Source organism: Anolis carolinensis, chromosome 5, assembly GCF_035594765.1.
Source record: "Anolis carolinensis isolate JA03-04 chromosome 5, rAnoCar3.1.pri, whole genome shotgun sequence".
Classification (NCBI taxonomy): domain Eukaryota; kingdom Metazoa; phylum Chordata; class Lepidosauria; order Squamata; family Dactyloidae; genus Anolis; species Anolis carolinensis.
In genome coordinates, this window is record NC_085845.1 from 29,493,986 (window position 1) to 29,521,390 (window position 27,405).

The 27,405-nt window shown below is 40.7% G+C and overlaps 1 protein-coding gene across 3 annotated transcripts in view; it reads right to left on the reverse strand.

Annotated features, from left to right (window-relative positions):
* The window catches only part of elovl6 (ELOVL fatty acid elongase 6), a 101,765-nt gene that overhangs the window by 17,360 nt on the left and 57,000 nt on the right, over window positions 1-27,405 (reverse strand). For all 3 annotated transcript variants that reach the window (XM_003221752.4, XM_062983017.1, XM_008112106.3), the window contains exon 2: window positions 14,250-14,381. In XM_003221752.4, the coding sequence (XP_003221800.1) occupies window positions 14,250-14,381 (132 nt within the window). The remainder of the gene's footprint in view (window positions 1-14,249; window positions 14,382-27,405) is intronic.

The following is a 27,405-nucleotide window of genomic DNA, read 5'->3' on the forward strand; positions in this document are numbered from 1 at the left end:
ATTCATGTCTTCCTTTTAAAGGATTCATTCTTCCATGCATCTATTGTTTCTAGGAAAGGTGAAAAGCTAATATGAATGGATTATTATGCATAGTGCAGTTGAGAGTCATTATCATTTCCCATGAACAACTAGTTCAGGTGTGAAATAGGGAGAAATTTAGGGACTCCATATTTTATTCATCATTTGCAAAAGATGTTTTCAGATTTCTTGGAAGTCTTTTGCCCAATAAATTAAAGCATTTCTAAATTACTGAAGAACATTAAAATTAGGCCATATGAAGTTTAACAATGAAGCAAAAGGAGCAGAATTACTTAAATATTACATACAACTTGCATGTAAAAATGTAATTTTTGGCTTTTGTGTATATACAGGTATTATCTCTTGAAATCTCTTTATAAGAGGTCATCTTAGGTAACCTTAAACAGTTTATAACAAATGTTATCCTGTCATAAATATCTCCTTTGAGTCAAAGAACTGGCAATTGAATTCCAATCAATTTTAAATGAAATGAAATCTTAACCCATTTCAATCCAGCTCTAGTGTCTGGTTTCACAGTGAGATATCTTTCGTTCCCTGATGGATTACTTCTGTTGTGAGAAAGATGGGGAACATCACTCTTCTTCTCCTAGGAGGTTTTTCTACTACTGTTCATTATATTTTACTGGACCACCTATGCAGGTTTGGGCAGCAGAGAGAAGGTGGTTTCACTCATAAGCATAATGTAAATCTTCACTTATTAAAAAGCACTGGGTTTTGCAGAAATGGAAAGCTTCACAGAAAGTACCAAAAAACAAGAAAAATGATCATAAAATGCTCAAAAACTCCTGTAATCTTGCCTGACAGAGAAGCCTTTCCAATTCCTTTTTCTTGCATGCAAGGATGAAATAAACGAAGACTTGCATTCCTAATTTTGACAACAGCTTCTTGTTAGGAGCTCAGGTTTCCTTACCAGTCCTTTGCAACATAAAAAGATCAGATATTCGGATTAATTCGTTTTATGGGATTAATGCTGGTTATCCTGAATCGTGTCTACTAATATTTATTCTACTTATTTCACAGAAAGAAGCTTAATTGTTTTTCAGAGACAAACTTTGTACAAGGTTTTATTCTGAACTGCTCCTTTCAACGCAGACATACAATTACAGAATTACACTATAAATACAGTGTAGGTACTTAATGTTATAGAACCACAGGAATTATCATGATTTATGTTTACCTAAGGAATGCCAATAGAATTAAGTGTGATCAAGCTGTCCTTATTAACTAATTTATGCCACAACAAACCACTACAAGGCCCTTAACTTCTTTAAGCACCAGATTAAAAATAGAATGAAGACAATGTTTGCGTCTTTCCTCATTCCAGAATCCAAAAACATTCATTTGTGATAGGACCATCTTTCTGGTTGTATCTGATGCTAGTCATACGACTCATCTCAATTCACTTTTGGACACAAAAAGTTTTGTAATGAATTTATTATCAAACCAAACAAATAAGAAAATGGGAAGAAGAACTGGTAAGGAACCTTTAGCTGTGAAATTGCTGGAAATGTTATCCTTAGTTGAGACCTCCACATGTGCCCTAGTGAACTTACAAAAATACCTTGATCGGGACTTTTCTCTCTCTCTTCTACTCAGAACAAAACACTTGATTCAACTGATTTACCAACAAATAGATCCAGGGTCAGTCCTACCCTAGGTAGTAATCAAAGGAGGCAGAAGAAGTAGCCATTCTCTTTTGTTGGAGGAAAGACTGCTGTGAGCATTTTTGTACCTTTGAAGCATATCTGTTCCCCTTAGACATAGCAGACACTATTGTCATATCATCAGTGTTATAACTGATGATACCAGTTATACCAGTTAGCTTCTATAAGAGGAATGTGGTGTGCCTTGCCATCTTGAGTGTGCCCATATTTCTTCTTCCCACTACAATATATGGAAGCTCTATGCATTTGCTACCTAGTTTTTTCTCACATCATCTAGTAGTACTGTATGATCCTTGTATCCATGGGACCAAGAGTGATTCTACCTACTGACATTCAAAAATATGTTATCTCTAGGCATTTTCTAGGTCTTCCAGCATGATTCTATAGTATCTTATACTAGAAGTTGACCATAGAATTTCACTGCACTAAAAGCTAGATAGCTGGAATCTCTAGGCATTTTCTAGGTCCTCTAGCAGAATTCTATGGTCAACATCAGCAGAAGTCATTCATTTCCAAAGAGTTCACTATTATTAGCTGCCTTGAATCCCATTCTGGGAGAAAGATGGGATAAAAATGCAATAATCAAACAACCAAGAAAATCCTGTGATAGGTTCATGTTAGGGCTGTCATATGTCAGAAATGACTTGAAGGCACACAACAAAAACAGTAGTCCAATACTGGGATATATAGGAGCAGAGTAGAGTTTCTCAAACTGTGCTCCTCCAGATGTTTTGGATTTCAGCTCCCACAATTCCTAACAGCTGTTAAGCTGCCTGGGATTTCTGTGAGTTGAGGTCCGAAACACCTGGATGAGCAGAGTTTGAGAAACACTGTCTTAGAGCAAGGGTGTCAAACTTATTTTCATCAAGGGCCACATCAGCCTTAGGGTTGCCTATAAAGGGTCATTGAATCCAGGGACAGAGAATCCATGAATACAGAGGGCCAACTATAATTGTTTTACGTAGTGGTAATTGCTCTTTAGTTTTTACCCAATTTGGGTCCCCAGATGTTACTGAATGACAACTCTCATCACTTTTGATTATCTGCCATGCAGACTGGGTATAATGGGAATTGCAACCCAACAACACTTTTGGCTCTGAGGTTAGGGAAAGATTAAAGGACATTTCAAAGTCAGACATATCAATAAATCTTGTACCTAAATTCAAAACCCATTATCTTGACTGAATAGAACAAACTGCAGCCTTCCAGATGTTCGTTTATCACAACTCCCATCCATTCTAGTCGTGATGCCTAATAAAGAATACAGAAGATGTAGTCTAGCATCTGGAGGGCCAAATAAAATGACATAGTGGGCTGGATTCGGCACACGGGCTTTGAGTTTGACATATGCGTCTTAGGCCCCTTCCACACAGTTGAATAAAATCCCACATTATCTGCCTTGAACTGGAATATATAGCAGTGTGGCCTCAAATAATCCAGTTCAAAGCAGATAGTGTAGCATTTTCTGCCTTTATATTCTGGGTTATATGTCTGTGTGGAAGGGCCCTCAGAAGACGCTGAATAACAGAACTCCAAAATAAAAATGCAGCACCATAATCTTTACAATTCATAAGAATTAATAGATACTGAGCTTCACTTTGTCTTGTTATATAAGACAGAGCATACTTACTTTGCATCATTCCTATCTGTTGAAATTGCTTATCTGGTCTGTTACACTTGGGTGCATATATCCAACACTTACAAATAAATATATCAAAGCTTCTACTTATGCCAAAATCTATAGACAGCCATGGTGCAATTTAGGAATGAGAAACAACTGATTTAATTAACAGATGTCTTGCTTCCACCATGTCCTGTCCAGAAAACTGGACACCGTCCAGATTTTATACATAAAGGGAATATTCAATTTTCAGTTTAAAGTCTATATTTGGCAATAAATCTCCTGGGATTTAAGGGAACACTCATGGATCTTTAACTTGGCCCTAGAGGAATTAATAAGCATAGTGTAACATTTAAATAGCCCTTAATGAATTATCTGGGGACACAGTCCTGTGATATAATGGTGAGTTAGTATTGCCAGACTAACTGAAGTAATCTGGGGATTTGAAGAGTAATCCAAACAGGCAGAATGCTTGTTTCTCAAGGATACTCTTAAGGTTCTTACAAGATCAAAGGTATCCAGTTGTTATAGCAACTAGAAGACTTAGTACTGAAAGGTATATATCTATTCAGATATGGAAATTATCCTTGGCAAATCATGTGAAAAGAAAGCAGTAAGTCAAATCAATTAACCCAGTAAGCCTAAAATTATTTTCTTTAACTCAGAAAATAGTTTAGTAGATTATAAGCGACAAAAAAAATACTAGAGGGAGGCTTGAGGGTTCTAAGATAACTATTAATATGTATTACAATGGGTTCTTGGTACAGCAGAGTCTCACTTATCCAACACTCACTTATCCAACATTCTGGATTATCCAACACATTTTTGTAGTCAATGTTTTCAATACATCGTGATATTTTGGTGCTAAATTCATAAATACAGTAATTACTACATAGCATTACTGCACATTGAACTACTTTTTCTATCAAATTTGTTGTATAACATGATGTTTTGGTGCTTAATTTGTGAAATCATAACCTAATTTGATGATGTTTAATAGGCTTTTCCTTAATCCCTCCTTATTATCCAACATATTCGCTTATCCAACATTCTGCTGGCCCCTTTATGTTGGATAAGTGAGACTTTACTGTATCTGCTAGGACTGGGTTCTAGGACTCTCCACGGATACCCAAATCCAATGATGCTCAAGTGCCATTATATACAACAGTGTAGTAAAATTTTGTCCCTTATCCAAAATGGCAAAACCAAGGCTTAATTTTTTAGATTTTTAGATTTTTTTTGGAAGGGGTGGGGGTTAAATATTTTCAAGCCATGGATGTAACATCTTCTGATGCCCATTCACACAGAACGATAGTGCTATTATTACACTTTACCGGCTGGTGTTGTCCTGTTCTATGGAATCTTTGAGTTTGTAATTTGATGAGGAATTATTGCTACTTGGTAGGAAATTCTAAGTAGTTCTCCCTAAACTCCCTCCCTAAACTGGAAGCTTTGGGATTCCATGGGACAGAACCAACCCAGTTACACTAGAATATAGTCAGTCATTTACATTCACTGCGGTTAGGGGAATAGGACCATTGGATGTTGACCCCAAAATCTCATTGATGGACCTAGAGATTCCTATAGAGGTATTTTCTCTAGAAACCTCTAGGTTCTCCAGCATTACTGGATGAAGATGACTACAGAAAAACACTGGACCCAGGGAGTCTTAGAGAGAACTATGTAGATCAAATCCATGAATAATCAAATTTGAAGAAATCAAAACGGCAAATGTGGAGGGATGATGGTAATATCATTATAATTCTGTGGTGTGGATGAGCTCTTGATCTAAACTGCTATGAGTTGGAAATTCTCTGCCCCTCCCCAACCATGATTCCCACCAATTAAAAATACTGCAGCTAATATGCATTTAAATGTCCTCTTTCACTATTATGGTCCCCAGTAACTCATTGATTTTATTCATGTATTTATTTTAAAATATTCAAACTGACATAAATGACTGAATACCTAATGGCCTTGAGGTGAACTCCTAAGAAAGTTCACAACACAATTACAATGGGCTAAATAATCCCAACTAAAACAGACCTCAATTGGTCCACTGTGCTTGGTACTGGCGGTTAGATTCAGGCCAATGAATGTATTATGAATTACGAAAGCGGTATCAAAACATCAAAGACATTCCCTCTAAAACAAACAGTAAAAAAAGAGCAAAATGAGTGTGAGCAATAGTTTAGCATGAGGGAAAATATGAAGAACCGACCTGACACCCAACCAATCTGTAAACAAACCTAAAATCTAACAAGTATTCAAGTGAGACAGAAAAATATAAAATAAAGTGCCAGCTTGGGGTTTGTGGGAGGTTTGTCACTAAGGGTCTTAACCACATAATTAATTAATCAATTAATATTCCCACTTTTCTCCCTGCATAGAATCTAAGGTCAATCCTATTATTAGGCAGCAGTGAAGCAGCTGCATCAGGCAGCCAGATTTGGGCCTCGGGAAAAGAGATCTTTTTTTAAAAAAAGTATCCCATTTATTGCTGCCAAAAAAGATGCTTGTGGGGGATTTTATATTCCAGATGCCAAAATAAATTGGTTCACCTTTAAACTCAAGAAATAACTTGCTAAATGTTACTGTTTTTTTTTAAGAACTGGCAGTGCTATTACTTATGACAACAAAGCAAACATTAGGTGCTTTTGTGTAAGAAGTATGGTTCACTATTGTGCAGGAGACTTTGGAACATTTTCAGTGTTTTTTTGTAAAAATAAATAGTATGTTACATCACTCATAAACATTAATGACTAAATAAAAGTAACTATTCTAAGCTCTGGTTGACCTTGAACAACCTTGAATTTCCTAACGGTGAGAGCTGTTCAGCAATGGAACTCTCTGCCTCGTAGTGTGGCGGAGGCTCCTTCTTTGGAGGCTTTTAAACAGAGGCCAGATGTCCATCTTTCGGGAGTGCTTTGAATGCGATTTTCCTGCTTCTTGGTAAGGGATTGGACTGGCTGGCCCACAAGGTCTCTTCCAACTCTATGATTCTATGAAATGTACTATGACTTTCCTGCTCCGTTTCAGGGAGCAAAATGTCATGGATCCATCCTGCTTTTAGTAGTGTCCTCTAATGCACCACTTCCACACTTCATAGTCTTCTCTAACAGTTGGCAGCAGTGAAGTCTATCCAACATTGGATGGACTGCAACTGCCATTTATATTTACCATAATGCCTATGAGGTGAGATTTCTATGGATTGTAGGAAAATTGTGACATCTGGACTCTTAATGGGAGAGGGGAGCAAACAAAATAAAAACTATGTACCCTGATGGGCTCCAACCTTAAGGATCATGGTTGCTACAATATGATGGTACTCATGATGGCAAATGAAAATTCAATTACTCATTCCATTTCATTGCAATAGTCATTAGATTTGGCACAAAAAAGAGCCAACACTGTAAGTTTTTTGGGAACCTGACTATCTCGAACGTTTTTCTGGTACTTTCCCTTATGTAGGAGATGGGCTTGCATTTTCTTACCCATTTAACGTGAGCTTTCAAACATGTTCCCAGTATAACTTTCTCACTATAGTGAAGTCTGCAGTCTTAAGGAAATTAAGCACAGGATGAGCATGCCTTATTCAGAATTCCCAAATCTGAAATACTTCCAGACCCAAAAGTGTCCACATGGATGCCAGTGATAGTGACACCCTTTCTTTCTGATAGTTCAATGTACACAACCTTTGCTTCATACACAAAAGCAGTAACAATATTGCCTATAAAATGACCTTCAGGCTACATGTATACAAAACATACATGAATTTTGCGTTTCTACTGTACTTGGATCCTCCAGGACATTGCATAACGTAAGTATTTGAAACATGATTTGAAAATTTTGTACTGGTTGTTTTAATGTACTGAATATAATGTTTTTTTCAAACTAATTATACATGTAGCATTTTAATATGCTGTTGTTTTCAACCTTGGTGTGATGACTCATGGGCCTTGTAGTCCTGCTCATGACATTGTAATACCTGATGAAGAAGAAAACTTGGGTTTTTTACCTTCCCAGTCAGAACTGGAATCTTCTCAGCCAGATCTTTCCCAGGCAGATCTGGGAACCTTGCACCTGCAAGAAAGTTGTGTCCCAGAAGTATGTCAAACAAACCCTGAGCCTACATCTCCCGTGTTCTCTCGCCATGAGTTTTGTAAACAACAGAGGGGTTTGGAAGCAGCTTCGCGCAGGAGTGCTAGAATAGCAGCTAAGAATGTAGCCAATTAAGCCTGCTTTTCGTGAGAATCTTTAAGGAGTCAAACATCTGGTCTCAGAGTTTAGCTTTCGTTTCTGGTTCCCAGAGAACTGCTTCGGCGGGAAAGTTAGACTCTATATAGGTGTTTTACCCGCGAAGTAACTTCGCGGAGTCAATTCGTCAGCCTCCGGAGCGAGTTGTGTCTGGACAGCGCGCTCCGTTTCAAGCCTCGTTCCTGCTCAAGCCTTGTCCTTGTTTCCAGCCTTCGCTCCTGTTTCCCAGCCTTTGTTTACCTACGGACCTTGCCTTGTTTCCCAGGACTAAACCTTGCCTTGTTTCACGGATTTTACCAAGTTATTCCACGGACCTTGTTCTTGTTCCTCGTTACCTTGTTCCACGATTCAAGCCTTGTTTCAAGTATTAAGTTATTTCCTAGCCTTGCTCAAGTTCATGGACTAAAGGACCTTGTCATCTCCCCTCACTTTGCCTGGCAAAGTGAGTGTTTCGGTTATTGGATTACAACTTTGGACCTTAATATTTCATATTGGACATTGTTTCTTTGGACTAATTTTGACCTTTCCTGAAAGGTCTGCTTCTGGACTAACTTTTACATTTGCTTTTATTAACTTTATATATTTCCTTAATAAAGATATTAGATAGAATCTGGCCTCTGCGTATGGTTATTGGTGCTCTGTAGCCTGGGTCGTGACAGTTTGACTCCGCCACCCATAAGCACCAATTAACCAAGGCCAGAATGTCTACCGGAACCGTGCCGGGCGGCCAGCCGATTACCTACACCATCGACAAGGATGAGGTGGACCGGATCCGTGATAAGCTCAATGCACAGGATGGGGAAATAAAGGGTTTGAAGGAACGCGGAATCCGTCTTCCGGCCATGGCGTTGCCAACCAAGTTTACTGGAGAAGCTTCTAAGGTTCATGTTTTCCGTCGCCAATGTCAAGCTTATCTAGAGGCCCGTGATGCCGAATTTCCCCAGGAAGACATCAAGGTGGCGTGGATTTACAGTCTCCTAGACGGGCCAGCGGCTAACTGGGCGACGGCTCTGTTCGACCAAGCCTCCCCACATCTAAGGTCAGCGCAACATTTCTTGGACCACCTTAAGGCGACCTGGGGAATCGAGGACAATTTGGAGGCAGCCGGGCACAAACTCCGCCGCCTCTTCCAAGGAGACAGACCCATGTCCCAGTACATAGCCGAGTTCCGAGTGCTGGCCCACAACACCGGCTGGAACGATGTTGCCCTCAGAGGACAATTTCGGGAGGGTCTCAACATTGAAATGCTGGAGGAAATCTCCAAGGTGGATCCTCCCCAAACGCTTGAAGCACTCATCGATCAATGTTTACGGGCTGAAGTCATGATTGCCAACAGGAAACAGTGGGTACGAGGCCAGAGCGGGAGAGCTGGGGCAAAACCCCCCGCTCCCGCCAGCGTTCAGCCGCGCCCAGTGTGGAGACCCCCACCACCATCCCCATACCCCAGAGGGAGCGAGGAGGTGCCGATGCAGTTGGGCAATGTGCGTCCCAGATTAGATGCCGCCGAGAAGGCCCGCCGCCAACGCCTAAATCTCTGTTGGTATTGCGGGAATGGGGGCCACTTCGCCAGAGAGTGCCCAGCCAAAGGGAAGCCCGCCGCCCGTCTTGCGGCGGCGTCCTCCACGGAGACGAAGGCGTCTGAGGCGGCTGGCACACAGCCGGCGGGGGAAGCCAACGACCGGGCGTAGAGAGGCTCGCCAACCCGGTCAAGAAACCCATTCAAGAGCCGCCAACCGGGGTCCTGTTCCTTCTAGTGGTCACCTTATGGTCAGCAAAAAAGGGACCCGTCATGATCCACGCCATGATAGACTCAGGAGCTACCAACAATTTCATTGATAGAGAGTATGCCGACTCTCTGGGATTACAATATCACGACTTCAAGAATGCCCGTGTGGTGCAAGCCATCGATGGCCGTCCTCTCAAGACGGGCCCCGTAAGCCAGTGGTCGGAACCCACCAGGATGTGGATAAGGGAACATATGGAAGAGATTTCCTTCTTTGTTACTGAGGTTCCCCATTTCCCTGTGATTTTGGGGATTCCATGGCTGACACTTCACAACCCAAGCATCTCCTGGTCCAACAGAGAACTGCAGTTTGCTTCAAAGTACTGCCAAAACCATTGCCTCGTAGCCAAGGTCTGCCATGCCACAGACACCGAGCCCATTATCACCTTGCCAAAGAAGTACTCCGAGTATTGGGATGTATTCAATGAAAAAGAAGCCGAAAAATTACCCCCACATAGGCCTTATGACTGTGCCATTGACTTGGTGGAGGGGGCCCCGATCCCGCGAGGGCATCTCTACTCCCTGACTGAACCAGAGCAAGAAGCTCTCAGGGAATTCATAGAGACAAACCTTCGCAAGGGATTCATCAGACCCTCTCAATCCCCAGCCGCCTCCCCAGTGATGTTTGTGAAGAAGAAGTCAGGGGAATTACGCTTGGTGGTGGACTACAGAGCATTGAACAATATCACCAAGCGGAACAGCTATCCCCTGCCCTTAATCTCGGATCTATTAGACCGACTTCGAGGAGCCACGGTCTACACCAAGCTGGACCTACGGGGGGCTTATAATCTAGTTCGCATCAGAGAAGGGGACGAGTGGAAGACCGCCTTCCAGACTAAATTCGGATTATTCGAGTCCCGAGTTATGAATTTTGGATTATGCGGAGCTCCCGCAACGTTTCAGCATTTTGTCAATGACATTTTTCAGGACTATCTAGATCAGTTCTTGATCATCTACCTGGACAATTTTTTGGTGTTTTCTAGATCACAATCAGAACATGAGAACCACGTTAAAATGGTGTTACAACGATTGCGGGATCATGGACTTTATGCCAAGCTGGAAAAATGCGCTTTTGATCTACAAGAGGTAGATTTCCTGGGGTACCGCATCTCGCCTCTAGGGCTCTCCATGGACCCGGCAAAAGTTTCAGCAGTATTGGAATGGCGGGCGCCAACCAACAAGAAAGAGGTGCAGCGATTCTTGGGGTTCGCGAACTACTACCGCAAGTTCATTCCAGATTTTGCCCGCTGGTCTGACCCAATCACCAGCTGCATCCGTGGGAAACAGCCCTTCCGCTGGACTGATCAAGCAGAGAAAGGGTTCCAGCAACTAAAGAAATTATTCACATCCCAGCCAATCCTTCAGCATCCAGATCCTGAAACCCTTTTTGTGGTGCAAGCGGACGCCTCTGATGTGGCAATTGGGGCTGTGCTCCTACAACCGGTGGGAGATCACCTTCATCCTTGTGCCTATTATTCTCGTCAACTTACCGCACCAGAGAGGAACTATACCATTTGGGAAAAAGAACTATTAGCCATAAAGGCAGCTTTTGAAACTTGGAGACATTGGCTAGAAGGGGCCAAATTTCCCATTGAAGTCCACACTGATCATCGGAATCTAGAACATCTAAGAACTGCCCGCAAGCTAAATCAGAGGCAGCAACGTTGGGCTTTATTCTTTGAACGTTTCAACTTCCAGATTCATTATGTGACCCCAGCCCAAACCAAGCAAGCAGACGCCCTGTCACGTAAACCGGAATACGCTGCAGGACGCAAGGAGACCTTTGAATCCCAACTACTACAACCCGAGAACTTTGCCACGCTCACAGTGGGGAACACCAAATCCACTCCCATTGATTCAACTCCCTCTACTCCAGGACCCATCTGTGCTCAAGAAATCAGGGCTAGTCAGCAAGCAGATGCCTGGGCGCAGGACCAACTTCGTCAAGGTCTGCATTTTCCCTTTTCGCTTAAAGATGGACTGCTTTGCTATAGAAATCATGTTTATATCCCACCCGGACCGGGCAGGGAAAAAGCACTTCGTCTGTGTCATGACTGCAAACCAGCAGGGCATTTCGGACTATTTAAAACCATGCATTTGATCCTAAGAGATTTCTGGTGGCCCAAGATCCGCAAAGATGTGGAAAAATATGTCAACACCTGCCCAGTATGCCAGCGCTCCAAGATAAGAAGGGAGAAGCCCTCAGGGCTTCTACACCCCCTTCCTACCCCATCTCGCCCATGGGAAATAATTTCTGCGGATTTTATCACTGACTTACCACCTTCCTGTGGATTCACCACGATCCTAGTGGTGGTGGACCTTTTCACCAAGTTAGCCCATTTCATTCCCTGTGAAGGCCTTCCCACGGCCCAAGAGACTGCAGATTTATTCCTCCAACATGTTTTCAGACTACATGGATTGCCCAAGAGTTTGGTCACAGACCGTGGATCCCAATTCACCTCTCGTTTCTGGAAGGCACTACAAAAACTATTGGGCATAGACTCTCGTTTATCTTCAGCTCATCATCCTCAAACGGATGGGCAAACGGAGCGCACCAATGCCACTTTGGAACAGTACCTTCGCTGTTATGTAAACTACCAACAGGACAATTGGGCTTCTCTGTTACCACTGTCGGAGTTTGCCTACAACAATGGGGTCCAGGCTTCTACAAAAGAAACGCCGTTCTTTGCAAACTACGGCTTCCATCCACGTTTCTTTCCCCCTGTCATTGAAACTTCAGAAGTTCCCGCAGCAGAAGAATGGCTGCAGGAACTCACAGCGGTACAACAACTTTTGCTCCAGCAACTGGAACAAGCCAAGGAGGACTATAAACGTCACGCGGACAAACATCGCCAGCCGGGCCCCGAAATCAAGGTAGGAGATCGGGTTTTTCTGTCCACTCGCTTTTTGCCCTCCCATCGCCCTTGCCGGAAGTTAGATGCCCGTTTCATTGGTCCCTATCCAGTGGTGGCACAATTAAACCCCGTGACTTTCAAACTCCAACTTCCGCGTTCAATGCGCATTCACCCAGTGTTTCACCGCTCCCTGCTCCTTCCGGCGGATGGTGTGTGGCCAGATGTAGACCGGCCGGCCCCCGTCCCTATTTTGGTGGATGGGGAGGACGAGTTCGAGGTTCAGGACATTTTGGATTCTCGCTTTCACCGCCGCCGCCTGCAATATCTCATTGACTGGGTGGGTTTTGGCCCTGAGGAACGCTCTTGGGAAGACGCCTCCACAGTCCATGCTCCTGATCTAACCCGTCGCTTTCATCAGACCTATCCCGCCAAGCCGCGACCTCGCGCCTCGGGGAGAGAGTCCCAGTTTGGGAGGGGCCTTGAGGAGGGGGATAGTGTGATGACTCATGGGCCTTGTAGTCCTGCTCATGACATTGTAATACCTGATGAAGAAGAAAACTTGGGTTTTTTACCTTCCCAGTCAGAACTGGAATCTTCTCAGCCAGATCTTTCCCAGGCAGATCTGGGAACCTTGCACCTGCAAGAAAGTTGTGTCCCAGAAGTATGTCAAACAAACCCTGAGCCTACATCTCCCGTGTTCTCTCGCCATGAGTTTTGTAAACAACAGAGGGGTTTGGAAGCAGCTTCGCGCAGGAGTGCTAGAATAGCAGCTAAGAATGTAGCCAATTAAGCCTGCTTTTCGTGAGAATCTTTAAGGAGTCAAACATCTGGTCTCAGAGTTTAGCTTTCGTTTCTGGTTCCCAGAGAACTGCTTCGGCGGGAAAGTTAGACTCTATATAGGTGTTTTACCCGCGAAGTAACTTCGCGGAGTCAATTCGTCAGCCTCCGGAGCGAGTTGTGTCTGGACAGCGCGCTCCGTTTCAAGCCTCGTTCCTGCTCAAGCCTTGTCCTTGTTTCCAGCCTTCGCTCCTGTTTCCCAGCCTTTGTTTACCTACGGACCTTGCCTTGTTTCCCAGGACTAAACCTTGCCTTGTTTCACGGATTTTACCAAGTTATTCCACGGACCTTGTTCTTGTTCCTCGTTACCTTGTTCCACGATTCAAGCCTTGTTTCAAGTATTAAGTTATTTCCTAGCCTTGCTCAAGTTCATGGACTAAAGGACCTTGTCATCTCCCCTCACTTTGCCTGGCAAAGTGAGTGTTTCGGTTATTGGATTACAACTTTGGACCTTAATATTTCATATTGGACATTGTTTCTTTGGACTAATTTTGACCTTTCCTGAAAGGTCTGCTTCTGGACTAACTTTTACATTTGCTTTTATTAACTTTATATATTTCCTTAATAAAGATATTAGATAGAATCTGGCCTCTGCGTATGGTTATTGGTGCTCTGTAGCCTGGGTCGTGACACTTGGAGATGAAGATAATAATAATAATAATAATAATAATAATAATAATAATAATAATATCCATTGGAACTTGTGCCACAAATACCATCTGGCTGTAATAAAGAACTGGTGGGATCAGAAGTCTGAAAAGTTACTGAAAATGAATGCTAAATTACTCTGGCACTTCCAAATTAAGACTGACAGAGTTTTGGAGCACAATACTCCTGACCTCAGAATCGTGTTAAAAAACAAAATATGGATCATCATTGTTGCAATCCCAGTTGACAGCAGAATCGACAAGAACCAAAACACTTCTGATCTCAAGAATTTTGGATAAGGGAATACTCAACCTGTGCAATGAATTTTCTACTTCATATTCTACTTAGCCTTTAAGAGAGCTGCTTTACTTCCAGTTATGATTCTAACTGTAAGGTAGAAAAAGCCAATAAGAATGACATAATTCAGATGATAAATCTCAAGTTCTTAAAGGACAATATAAGAAAAGGACCATTTTTACTGAAGTCTGGTAATCAATTAAAAAAACCCACACAACAATAATTTCATTGGAAAAAAAACAGCTTACCTGAAGACAGCAAGGCTCAGAGACCAAAGAACTAGTGGTTTCCTTAGTTCAAATTTTGCTCGTTTGTTCATTAGATGCCGACCACCAAATATAAAGGCAGCATATAAAGCAGAAAACAGGAAAGATTTTTTCCTGTAAAAAAAAGCAAAACAAACAAATGATATGCAGGCATCCTTTATGCTGAAAAAAATTCCTTCATCCCTTTTTTGTATGCATGTGCTCGATAAGTACACAAAACTGCTTATATAAATTAGGAACAACTGCACTGACTGGCTTGAATAAGGGCCACTTTATTTAACCTATGTCTTATTTAAGTTATTTGGAGCCAAAAGGAGCCTTCCCTTGGTCAAACACCTGAGCCCCAAGAGCAGTCCAATATCAAAGTGGCTTTCTGTCTGGCCACTTACTGAAAGGTAAACCTAGGATAGTGAGAGTTATACTCCCAGGTCTGCCTCAAGAGTAGATCTCAACCCCAGGACGTATGAAGGCCATTTCAGAATTGTACTCTACACCAAAAGGGCGCCAAGCTGAACATCCAAGTCTCAAATCTTCCTCTGGTTGCATGCCAAATGGAATCCTGTTTACAAACACCATCCCAGACAAATCATCCAAGTCCCTTAGGTCCCATCTACACTGCCATACAATGCAGTTTGAAATGGCATTATATGGACACTGTAGACTCATAATCCAGTTCAGCGCAGTTAAACTGCATTATATGAGTCTACACTGACCATATATCTATATATATAAAAGGGTAATGAAATTTCGGCCTAGGACAAAACAACAAAACTACACATCCCAGAAACACTAAACTTGGCAGCACAACCCCTCATCCATGCCTCTACGCTCATACAACAAAAAGAAAAGAAAAATAAAGTCCTAATTAGAGGGAGAGGAAGAATTGTTTTTATCCAATTGCTGCCAGTTAGAAGGCTAAGCTCCGCCCACTTGGTCTCCTAGCAACCCACTCAGCCCAGGGGACAGGCAAAGTTAGGCCTCATTTAGGCCTCTTCCACACTGCCTATAAAATACAGATTATCAGATTTTAACTGTATTATATGGCAGTGTAGACGCAAGGCCCTTCCACACAGCTATATAACCCATTTATAATGGACTTAATGTAAGGTAAAGCCTTTACCCTTTACCTTAATTACCACCAATTCCTCAATACTTTATTTCCCATACCACCATACTTCGCCACAGCAACGCGTGGCCAGGCACAGCTAGTGGTAGTATAAATGGGAGCTCAGACACAGTATGATTCAGGTAGAAAACCCAGGTAAACGACAGAAAATACCATACCCTGTAGTGGCCAGATATTTTTACACTGCACTGAGGGTGGGTCACACTGTAGGAATTAAGGCATGTGATGGGGGTTTCTGGCCTTAAATAGCCCATAGACCTTCTCCAGTCAGATGCAGTATTCTAACGCTTAGTGCTCATGCAAAGCCTTCTGATCTTTGGCCATGGAGGCCATCACAGAAGTACCACCCCTGCAGTGTATTTTCACTGCGCACTCCAGGTTTGCAGTCTCTTGACATAGAAGTCATCCTATAGTATTTCCATCCTCTCCTTCATCACCATGGTGCCTGCAACCATTTTAACCCTGGTTACTTCTGCTGCTTCTACTACAGTATTGTTACACTGGTTATGAAGACTGCAATCCAAATACTCTGATAGAATAGCAACAGCAGCAGCAGCAACAACAATGCAATATAACAATGTGTGTGGAGTAATCAGTTATGAATAGTTGATGTCATTACAAATGAACTCCAATGTAGCGATACAAGCCCACTTTGTCTTTATCCATTTTGACACTGAATCGTCTAACTGAATTAGAAAAAGGGCCATACCCTTTCTTTTTATACACTCCAATATCTTTCAGGCAAATAATTCAGTCAGCAATAATTAGGATTTTGTCCTAATCTAAATGGTACATTTCAATCCTATCCAGATACAGCTCAAAATATTATACAGTTATTACTTCTAACACTGGACTTCTGACACTGGACTTCTGGCTCCGGACTTCTGGCTCCGGACAGAAAAAAACTTTATAGGTTTTCGCATAGAAGACAAAACTGTAAAAATTAATCCACAAGGATATGTCATAACTTAAAGAGAATGTCATTGTGATTTAGATACAAGAATAAAAATATTTCTAGTTCACTCTGCTTTCAGATTAGATCTTAACTGGAATCACATAGAAATTCATCTTATAGTTAACACAGCACAAAATTCAAATTACATGTTTCCAAAAAAAAAAAAAAAAGGCACATTTAATACAGATTCATGACAAAGGCCAAGACCAGAAATGGAGATAGAAGAAAATAGGTCTGAACAATATAATCCAGTTAGTCAAAATGTCAAATGGATCCAGTATAAGTCTTGATGAGTTCTGAAGCTTCATTTTCTATCTCGTTTTTCCCTCTTACATTAAGCATGTGAAGTCCTACAGCTTATTTTGATTTTTAAAAATGTATTTTATATGCAATGTATGGATAGATAGCTTCCAAAAGATTGGGCATAACTTCAGAAATTAGGTCACACCACAGTGCCTAAATTCTGAAATCCACAATTGTGCTCATTGTTGTATGAACAAGAGAAATGCAATAAATGTATTCAAAATAAGGCCACAACATTCTGCTGTATTACAGTGTGTTTAACCCGAGCTCACAGAGACAAAATATATCCACATTAATTTCTATTATTTGTTGTTGTGTGCCTTTAAGTCATTTCCAACTTATGGTGAACTTACAAGGTGATTTCTTGGCAATATTTGTTCAGGGATTGTCCTTGCATTCCTCTGAAGCTGAGAATGTATGACTTGCCCAAGGTAAACCATTAATTTTTATCAGCGTCCATGTAGAATTATTGGCCCCAAATAGCCAAAAAGAACCTCACACTCATATTGATTAATACATTTCAGATTTTACTCCTGTTTTTTTCTGATTGTATACTGAGTTAAAATAATACCAGCTCCTGGGGTTGGTTTATTTTAGCCAACCCCAGGAGCTGACAGAAAATATCTTGAGATAAACAAAACATATATGGATCTCTAAATTAAAATCAGAAAGAATAGGAACAAAGTCTGGGACTTTCGGTCTTGCAGATGAGCCCTGTAAATTGGAAATGACTTGGAGGAACACAACAAAAACAAATATTTAAAATGTGTTGTCGAAGGCTTTCATGGCCAGGATCACAGGGTTGTTGTATGTCTTTCGGGCTGTGTGGCCATGTTCCAGAAGCATTCTCTCCTGACGTTTCGCCCACATCAATGGCAGGCATCCTCAGAGGTTGTGAGGTAACCTCACAACCTCACAACCTCTGAGGATGCCTGCCATAGATGTGGGCGAAACGTCAGGAGAGAATGCTTCTGGAACATGGCCACACAGCCCGAAAGACATACAACAACCCCAAATATTTAAAATGCTTGTGTAACTATCTGTATATTCATCTCTGTATATTAAATTCAAAAGATTATCAAAACTTTAAAAACCCCAAACAAAACTGCCAGATATGCAAAGGTTTCAGATAAAAGAAGGAATAAATCCAAAATCCCATTCTCTAATTCATCATAACCAAAATACATTTATTTCAGAAAAATGCATCTGTTATTCCTGACATGACATTTATATTCAAGCTACTTTAAGTAGGTCAGAAACTATATTTATATATATTAGGTCACTTCACTGCTTTTTAATTAGCTCCTTGTTTCTGACTTTTAAAGGTCACAAATTATCTATATTATCTCCATACGATATTTCCAAAAACTTGAAATAATCTCATGTTACTGCCATATTGGCCTGACATAATCTGTGCAGGAATTCTCACTTCACCTCCAAGACATTTTAGGCCCCTTCCCTTCCACACAGTTGTATAAAATCCACATTGAAATGGATTTTATGGCAGTATAGACTCAGATAACTCAGTTCAAAACAGAACTGAGTTATCTGTGGATTATCTGCCTTGATATTCTGAATTATATAGCTGTGTGGAAGGGTCCTAAAATAGTGAGACACGTGTTTTTGGATGGTTCAATGTATGCAATGTTTGTTTCATGCACAAAAGTATTAAAAGTATTGTGTATAAAGTGACTTTCAGGCTATATAATAAGGTACAAGGTATCTATATATATTTTCGCATTTAGACTTTGATTCCATCTTCAAGATATCACAAGTATGTCAAGGTGGAGATTGTGAAGAGAGGAAGCAAATAGCAACTGCTGAAACACCTGAAAAACCACCAAAACTGAAAAACACGTTTAAGGGAAGGTACCTATGTCCCTAACAGGATGCCACTTAATGGCTTATTTCTGCTTTTGGGTAAAGTACTGAGAAAAACTATGCATCCAAACATTGTATTTGGTGAGTTATAGTATTCACCAGTTTTGCAGACATTGATGTCCTAGACTCAGAGAATCATAGAGTTGAAAGAACCACATGGACCATGTAGTCCAACACCTACCACGCAGGAAAGCACAATCAAAGTACTACTGATAGATGGCCATCCGGCCTCTGTTTAAAAGCCTCCAAGGTAGGAGCTTCCACCACACTCTCAGGCAGAGAGTTCCAATGCTGAACAGCTCTTACAATCAGGAAGTTCTTCCTAATCTTCAGGTGGAATCTCCTTTCCTGTAATTTGAACCCACTGCTCTGAGTCCTAGTTTCCAGGGCAGCAGAAAACAGGCCCGCTCCCTTTTCCTTATGACATCCTGTCACATATTTATATATGGCTATCACGTCTCCTCTCAGCCTTCTCTTCTGCAGGGTAAACATACCCAGCTCTTTAAGATGCTCCTCAAAGCACATAGTCTCCAGATCTTTGATCATTTTAGTTGCCCTCCTCTGGACACCTTCCAGCTTGTCAATATCTCTTCTAAACTGTGGTGCCCAGAATTGGAAACAGTATTCCAGGTGAGGTCTACCTGAAGCAGAATAGAGAAGCACCATGACCTCCCTCAATCTAGGCACTATACTTTTGATGCAGCCCAAAATCCCATTGGTTTTTTAAGCTGCTGCATCACACTGTTGCCTCATGTTCAACTTATTGTCCACAAAGACTCCAAGATCTTCCTCATGTGGACTGTTGTCAAACCAGGCATTCCCCATTCTGTATCTTTGCATTTCATTTTTTTCTAACTGTAGTATCTTAGATTTGTCCTTGAAATTCTTTTTATTAGTTTTGGCCCAGCTCTCTAATCTGTTGAGGTCGCTTTGAATTCTGACCCTGTCCTCTGGAGTATTAGCTATTACCTGCTCTTATAACAGAAATCAGGATTGTTGGATGGGATGGAGAGAGGTTCCTCCATTTCTCCTTCAGAGATATTTGGAAGATCTCCCCCTACACGCAGTGAAGCAAAGCAGCAAGTAAAGCAGAAATGCTCAGGCTCCCATCCACATGATGAACTAGATTTGCACACTGGGGAAGGGGAGTATAGCATCATCCAGCCCAAGCCATTGTAAAGAAAAATCATTTTTCTTCTTCTACAAAGAAAGCAAAATTACCCAAAGGAGATTTCATGTCTGTGGTTTAGACAGCTCTAGAAATATATAAGCCAACAATGACACAGCATATTAGAAGCATCTGTTTGACAACTAATTTAAGAATAGTAAGAGATGAAAAAAAGAGAAGAGGGCAAGGGAAACATTGATTTAATATGTGTGAACAGAAGCAAGCTGGTTTCCTTCTATAAATGAACATCCTTTTGACATTTATATTTAGAACATGAGTGATGTGCGCACTCATGGTAAGTGTTCCCATTAGTACATTTTTCAACATGCTAGAACAAAGTGTATGTTTTAATTGCACAGACAAACATGCACAACTTTGAGGCAACTCACCAAAATATTACTGTTAATGATTGTCCATAGAGAAAACATGGATATAACATTAACTGTTCTTTTTTTAAAAAAAAAATTGGACAGAAAGAATGGGACATGGGTACGTTTAGAGATGTTGCTTAGGATTAAACTCTAGCTATCAAAGAACTGGCCCCAGGCTCACTGGTCATGACCTCAGTATGAATCATGCAGGGATATTTTTAAAATCCTAAATGCAATTAAAAGATAGTGGCTAGGATCCCAGTTCTCTTCTGTGGATGGAATAGAATTAATGTTCTTGGGATAATCTTCCCTGCTTTCTGGTTCACTTTGCAACCGCTATCATCCACTGGTGACTACCTAAATACATATGATTCAGAAATTGAGAAACAAGATACATTCCAAGCAAAGAACCAGTGAGTGGAATGTATGCTAATAATGGGAAAGTAAAGGTTGTTGCTAGATACATGAATCTTCCTGGCAACAAATAAACACCTGAATCAAATGAAGAGAGGTTACAGTAGATCAATAAAGCAGTCAAAATGGGATGGGCTACAAATTGGTTTGCAATGAGATGCCTGGATGAAGGGAAATTGGGAAATAAAACATAAATTGATCAAATATATCCTCAGGCAGATATCATTTGTCCTCTGAGATCTGTTACTAAATTGAGTCCTTTTAGAAATGTGATTGCATTGTCTGATTCAGGAAATGAATACAGTCAGTCATCCATAACCACGGATTCTGTATTCAGTCATCCACAACCTAGAATCATAGAATCATAGAGTTGGAAGAGACCTCATAGGCCAACCAGTCCAACCCCGTGCCAAGAAGCAGAAAAATTGCATTCAAAGCACCCCCGACAGATGGCCATTCAGCCTCTGCTTAAAAGCCTCCAAAGAAGGAGCCTCCACCACACTCCTGAACACACTGCTGAACAGCTCTCAGAGTGAGGAAGTTTTTCCTAATGTTCAAGTGGAATATCCTTTCCAGTAGTTTGAAGCCATTGTTCCATGTCCTAGTCTCCAGAGTAGCAGAAAACAATCTTCCTCCTTCCACCCTAGGACTGAACTACGGATAAAGCATGAGGATGAACAGATTTGATTTTATGTTTGAAATTTATATTTTGTCATTTATAATGTATTTTAATAGTTTTAACTGTTTTATGCACTGTTTTATATTGATTTGTATGGGCATCGAATTGTTGCCGTTATTGTAAGCTGCCCTGAGTCCCTTCGGGTGAGAAGGGCGGGATATAAATGTGAGAAATAAATAAATAAATGACTTGCCCTCACATATTTATACATGGCTACCACATCTCCTCTCAACCTTCATTTCTGAAGACTAAACATATCCAGCTCTTTATGATGCTCCTCATACGGCTTGTTCTGCAGACCCTTGATCATTTTAGTCACCCTCTTCTGGACACATTCCAACTTCTCAACATCTCCCTTAAATTATGGTGCCCAGAATTGAACACAGTACTCCAGGTGTGGTCTGACCAAGGCAGAAAAGAGGGGTAGCATGACTTCCCTGGATCTAGACACTAGACTCCTATTAATGCAGGCCAATATCTTATTGGTTTTTTGTTTGTTTGTTTCTGCATCACATTGTTGGCTCATGTTTAACTTGTTGTCCACGAGGACTCCAAGATCTTTTTCACACCTACTGCGGTTGTGCCAGCCGTCCTCCATTCTGTATCTTTGCATTTCAACCTGTTATTATTTAAACATTCCAAAAAGCAAATTTTGATTTGCCATTTCATTTAATGCACACTGTGTTTCCGCACCAATGTATATAATAGGACCTGAGCATCCACAGATTTTGATACCCATGATGGTCCTGGAAACAAACCACAGTAGATACTAAGGGCCAGCTGTACAGCTTTTCCTGGTAAGACAGACTTGTTAATAGGGCTCATTCTGAATGAAGGAGTGTTCTGCCAGGTTCCTTCCTCTTGCTTCAGTTTCTACATGGTGATAATTTACAGCACTGAAAATATGCCATTGGAAGAAACTGGAAATTCCTTGGACAGAGCCTGGAAAAATGTCATTTTTGGGATTACCACTCACACTAACCAGCATGAGAGCAACTTCTCAAAGCTCTGCCCTTAGGAATGAGTTGTAAAACATACACTATGTAAAACAGCAGCTATAGAAGGAGATGTGACCTGTCCAAACAAACAAAAATATCTCTTCTTGTGTGTGAATGGAGAAGCAAAATGGCAATCAAATCAGTGCTTCCTTTCTTCCTTTCATTGTGGTACATCAATGTAATGTCAGCTTAAAATTGTCAACAACATTAAACTAGTCTTTCTGCTTCTATACAACTGTGAAGTAATAGAACCTAGGTTGTTCCATATCTTGGATGCTGCAAACAAAAAGCCCCTCTCTGCTTTACCCTCAATAGTAGGAAGAAAAATGAATGGATGTAATATAAGGATACAGTTAAAAGCAGGGGTGCACGTAACTATAGGATGTTGCATGAAACCCCCAAGGAGACCCTGAAAAGCAGCAGCTGCTGACTGCACCTACTCCAACAAAAATGTAAATGTTTTTGCCCTCAAACACTTATAGAGAACATGGGGGAATTCTCATCATATTTTCGGACCTTCCTGGGGCATTTTAGGCACAGGAAAGGTCATTTGTAACAGCAAAAATAGAGTAGGAGTCATTTCATGTTTCAAAATAGGCCTCTTCTGTTTCCAAAAAAAAAAAGGCCCAAGGGCACCCCAAAAATAATGGACATACTCCCACACTCTCTGGACAGCATTTTGGGGCCAACAAGTTTAATTTATTTTGCAAAACTTTGCATTTTTTTCACTTTTAGGGATGTCTGGTGCCTTAAAATGTAATATGAATGCCCTCTGTGTTCTCTAGAAATCACTTGGGGAAAATTTGGAGCAATTCTTTAACTTTGGGGGCTGGAAGCCCAAAAATGTCCTGGGTGCCCACTTTACCCACTCCTGGTGTAAAGGGAAGTTCTTTTTTCTATAGGTCCATCAGCTTCAATATCTACCAGACCACATTACCTGCAACTAAATGCTAGCCTCATCCTCCTCCAGACCAATAAAACCAAATGATAGTTTAACAAGTTAACTTTTTCCTTTTTCTTTTTGTCTTTCAGTTCCTGTTCCAGAAATAATACATTTTAGTAAACATTTCTGCTTCATGTATCACTGACATCCTTTCAGCAAACGCAAGCTATGCTGAGGGTTGTATCACTGCCGGTTCAACAAATGCAAGCTAAGCTGCCAGAGTTAACGTTAACTCCACGAACATGACAATAACTGCGGTTCTATAAATGTAAGGGCTTTCAATGCAACAGAGAACTCCATTAACTCACTGCTAGCTAGGAATTAGCAAGGCAATGGATAAAGTACACTTTGCAGATCTTTATATCCAGCTAATACTTTCCAAGATAAAGCGAATTATATCTGCAAGGATTTTCATCTTTTGCATATTGCTCAGGAAATATCATTATGGATTAGGGCAGGGGTGGAAAGTTGTTCATTGCTGGACTTCTGCTCTCAGCAGCCATACTCAGCATAAATAATGGTGAGGGATGCTAGGATAAACAACAACATTCAGCAAGAACTGGAGGGTCATAAAGCTTTTACTTCTGGACGACGGTAAAATTAAGCATTCATAAGAATCATAGACTTGGAAGAGAGCATAAGAGCCATCCACTCCAACCTTCTCAACGTATCTTTATTGAAACCATTCATTTGTCTTGGACAGAAGGACTGATATTCTAAGACAGTAGTTCTCAACTGCTGTGGCCTAGCAGTGGGCCACAAGAACAAAAATCCAGTCCGCGAACTTCCTTCCTCTTTATTTATTTTATTAATTTTATTTCCACTATTTTTAATTGCATCGGATAGACTACATCAGATGTAGATTACTATAGTGGGAGAGCAGATGGCAACTACTGCATGGTATATGTTCTGTATCAGAAACTAGAGCTGATGTGGTCTATCCAATGCAGTTTTCTGAATCAGCACCCCAAATAACCAAACCGATTCTAAAGTTGACCAAAAACTGTTTCGTAACCCTTTTGGTACTAATGTTGGAGAGTGGTCCCTGATCAAAGTGGTTCCGGGTCAAAGTGGTTCCTGTTCAAGTGGGCCCTGGTCAAAAAATAGTTGGGAACCACTGTTCCAGGAGAAAATACTGAACTGGCAATGATTCTCAGATGCTGTCTGCATAACAGTTACTTTCTGATATCAAATAATAAATAAAGGAAGGTAAAAATAGGGATTCCTCAGAACCCTTTAGCTAATATGTCACCTGGTAATGATGACTTGGGGCTTCAGGGAGATGTAACTTTTCCAAGCTTTTGAACAAGCCTACATGGCTTGTGACTCACCAAACTGGATATGGCACCCAACAAGTCCTTGATAAATATCTATTTTTGTTGCCTTACTGTGGGACAAAATTCTGTACAAATCCTCAGGGGAGCTTTTCAAAACTGATTAGGCCAAGATACATTTTGATGGACCATGTTTGGTGTTTCACCCAAGTTGTAAAAGCCTGGAGTCAAGACAGAAAATTGACAATAACCTCAAGTAATGGAATTAAGTCAGTAATGTTATCGGACATGAAAGAAATCCTTAGGGTATATGGTTAAAGTGTAACTTTCACAGCAGCTGTGAGAAAGAACATTTCAAAAGAGAGAGAGAAGGTAACATGACCTAAAATGTGATGACTGGAAGAGAGAAGGGCAAAAATAATTCATTAGTGATCATAGGATAGACCAAGCATAGGCAAACTTGGGTCCTCCAGGTATTTTGGACTTCAACTCCCACAATTCCTAACAGCCTACCAGCTGTTAGGAATTATGGGAGTTGAAGTCCAAAACACCTGGAAGGCTCAAGATTGCCTATGTCTGAGATAGACTCACCAAAATGCGTTACTTTTAGGAAAATGTGACGGCATTTCTACAAAGGGTGAAATATATGACCTGCACTACAAAAGCAATCATAATCAAAATTGGATTAGCTCCAGCAATGGAAATAAGGAATATTTTCAGAGGGACCTACATTGTATTATTGTATTTTGTCTTCTTTGGTTCTATTTCATTTTTTTGTCATTTTTAATATTGCTTCAAGCTGCATTTAGGCTGGATCTATGCTGCCATATAATGCAGTTTGAATTTGCATTATATAATCAGCATAGACCCATATAATGTAGTTCAATGCAGTTAAACTGCATTACGTGGGTCTACACTGACCATATCTAAAATGGCATTATATGGCAATTTAGAACAATGAAATGAAAAAGATGTTACCTAGAGTTACATTTTAGAAGTGATTTGGGTTCCAATCTACACAGAAGCAAAAACATATATCAATGTGACCTGTATCTTGGTGAAGTAAAGATGCAACATATTGGGTAACAAGATTCGGGAGCACACATTAATCTAGCATTTGCAACACCTTTTATATGACTCAAGTAATCTGCTTAGATGCAAATCCAATGGTAAAATGTGAACTGCCTTTCACTTTTCAATTGCCTTTTTTAATTGCTAGTCTTGAAGATTTTTAATTGGCTATTGAAGCTGACAAGGTTCTGTCAAGTTGTCTGAAAACCCAAACAAATATTTTGTCAGACAATTAGTTGAGCAATGTTGTAATGGTGCATGGAAGCATGGTCCACAATTTCCTATCAGTGTCAAACTTCTGACTGATCATTGCTGAACTCCATAGATTTACTATGTCTCTATAGATTTACTATGTCTCCCGAGTCCCTGTTGGGAGATGGTGGCGGGGTATAAGAATAAAGTTGTTGTTGTTGTTGTTGTTGTTGTTGTTGTTGTTGTTATTATTATTATTATTATTATTATTATTATTATTATTATTATTATTGAATGTGGTACCTTACATTCAGAACAGAAGCGAATAAAGCCGGCTTTAGAGACACTATTTGTGTTTAAAATGTAGACTGGAAGTGTGGGAACTTAGGTGAATCATTATTTTGTAATACACAAAACACAATTCGGACAGTAACACAAAGCCATCATCTTCTTTGGCCTAAATTCAGTTTCTAAGTCCTAATTAGAACACATCCATCGAATCACTGACAATTATGTAATTGTTGGTTTACTAGTCAACATTTAATTCAATGGGTTTAGTGTAGCTGGGAATGATAACTGGGTTTAGACCTATGATCTGGGTGAGTTATTGCCACAAGTTTGTTTTATACAGTTCTACAATTTGTAAACTTATTATAACTTACTTACTTTGTAAGCAATATTGTAGTTGACATTATTTGGAATCCTTTTTTTAAAAAAATCAGCACACATACAGTTATTATTATAAAAACATAAAAGTAAAAACTAAAACTAAATCTAGAAAGTGTCCAGAGGAGCGTGACTAAAATGATCAAGGGTCAGGAGAACAAGCCCTATGAGGAGCATCTTAAAGAGCTGGATATGTTTAGCCTGCAGAAGTGAAGGTTGAGAGGAGACATGGTAGCCATGTATAAATATGTGAGAGGAAGTCATAGGGAGGAGGAAGCAAGCTTGTTTTCTGCTGCCCTGGAGACTAGGACGCGGAACAATGGCTTTAAACCACAGGAAAGAAGTTTCCACCTGAACATTAGGAAGAACTTCCTCACTGTGAGAGCTGTTCGGCACTGGAACTCTGCTTCAGAGTGTGGTGGAAGCTCCTTCTTTGGAGGCTTTTAAGCAGAGGTTGGATGGTCATCTTTCAGGGGTTCTTCGAATGTGATTTTCCTGCTTCTTGGCAGGAGGTTGGACTGGATGGCCCGTGAGGTCTCTTCCAACTCTATGATTGTATAACCCAAATACTCTGGACAGAGTAGATTGAATCAACTGTTGAAAATTGAGCCAGCACTAAAGTAAGTCCCATTGATGTAATGAATGCATTCTAGTTGTGACTACCGATAAGATTTAGAGCTATGTCTCATAAATTGAAGTCAACCATGCTTAGATGATACACAAGGTTTCTAAACAAGTGCCATACAAATGCAAGCGTGGTTGGGACATGAGAACACATATGCTGGCACCATTTCCCACATCAGTTGTGGACCGCTGTGTGAGGTTTAGGGCTATATTAGCTCACCAGGAGACCTTGTAGGTGCTGCACCTCTCATACAATTTTTTTTCCATTCACACGACATGTGTTATAGGGAGTCCCCAGAGCATTTTAGATCCAGGACAGGCCTTTTTAATAACAGAAAGTGAGTGATTTAATCATTTTTTCCAAAAATTTCAAAACTTCTGGGAAGTAAATCCAATGTGCGTACATGCATATGCATACACACATATACAGTACTAGCTGTGCCCGGCCACGCATTGCTGTGGCATTGTCTGGT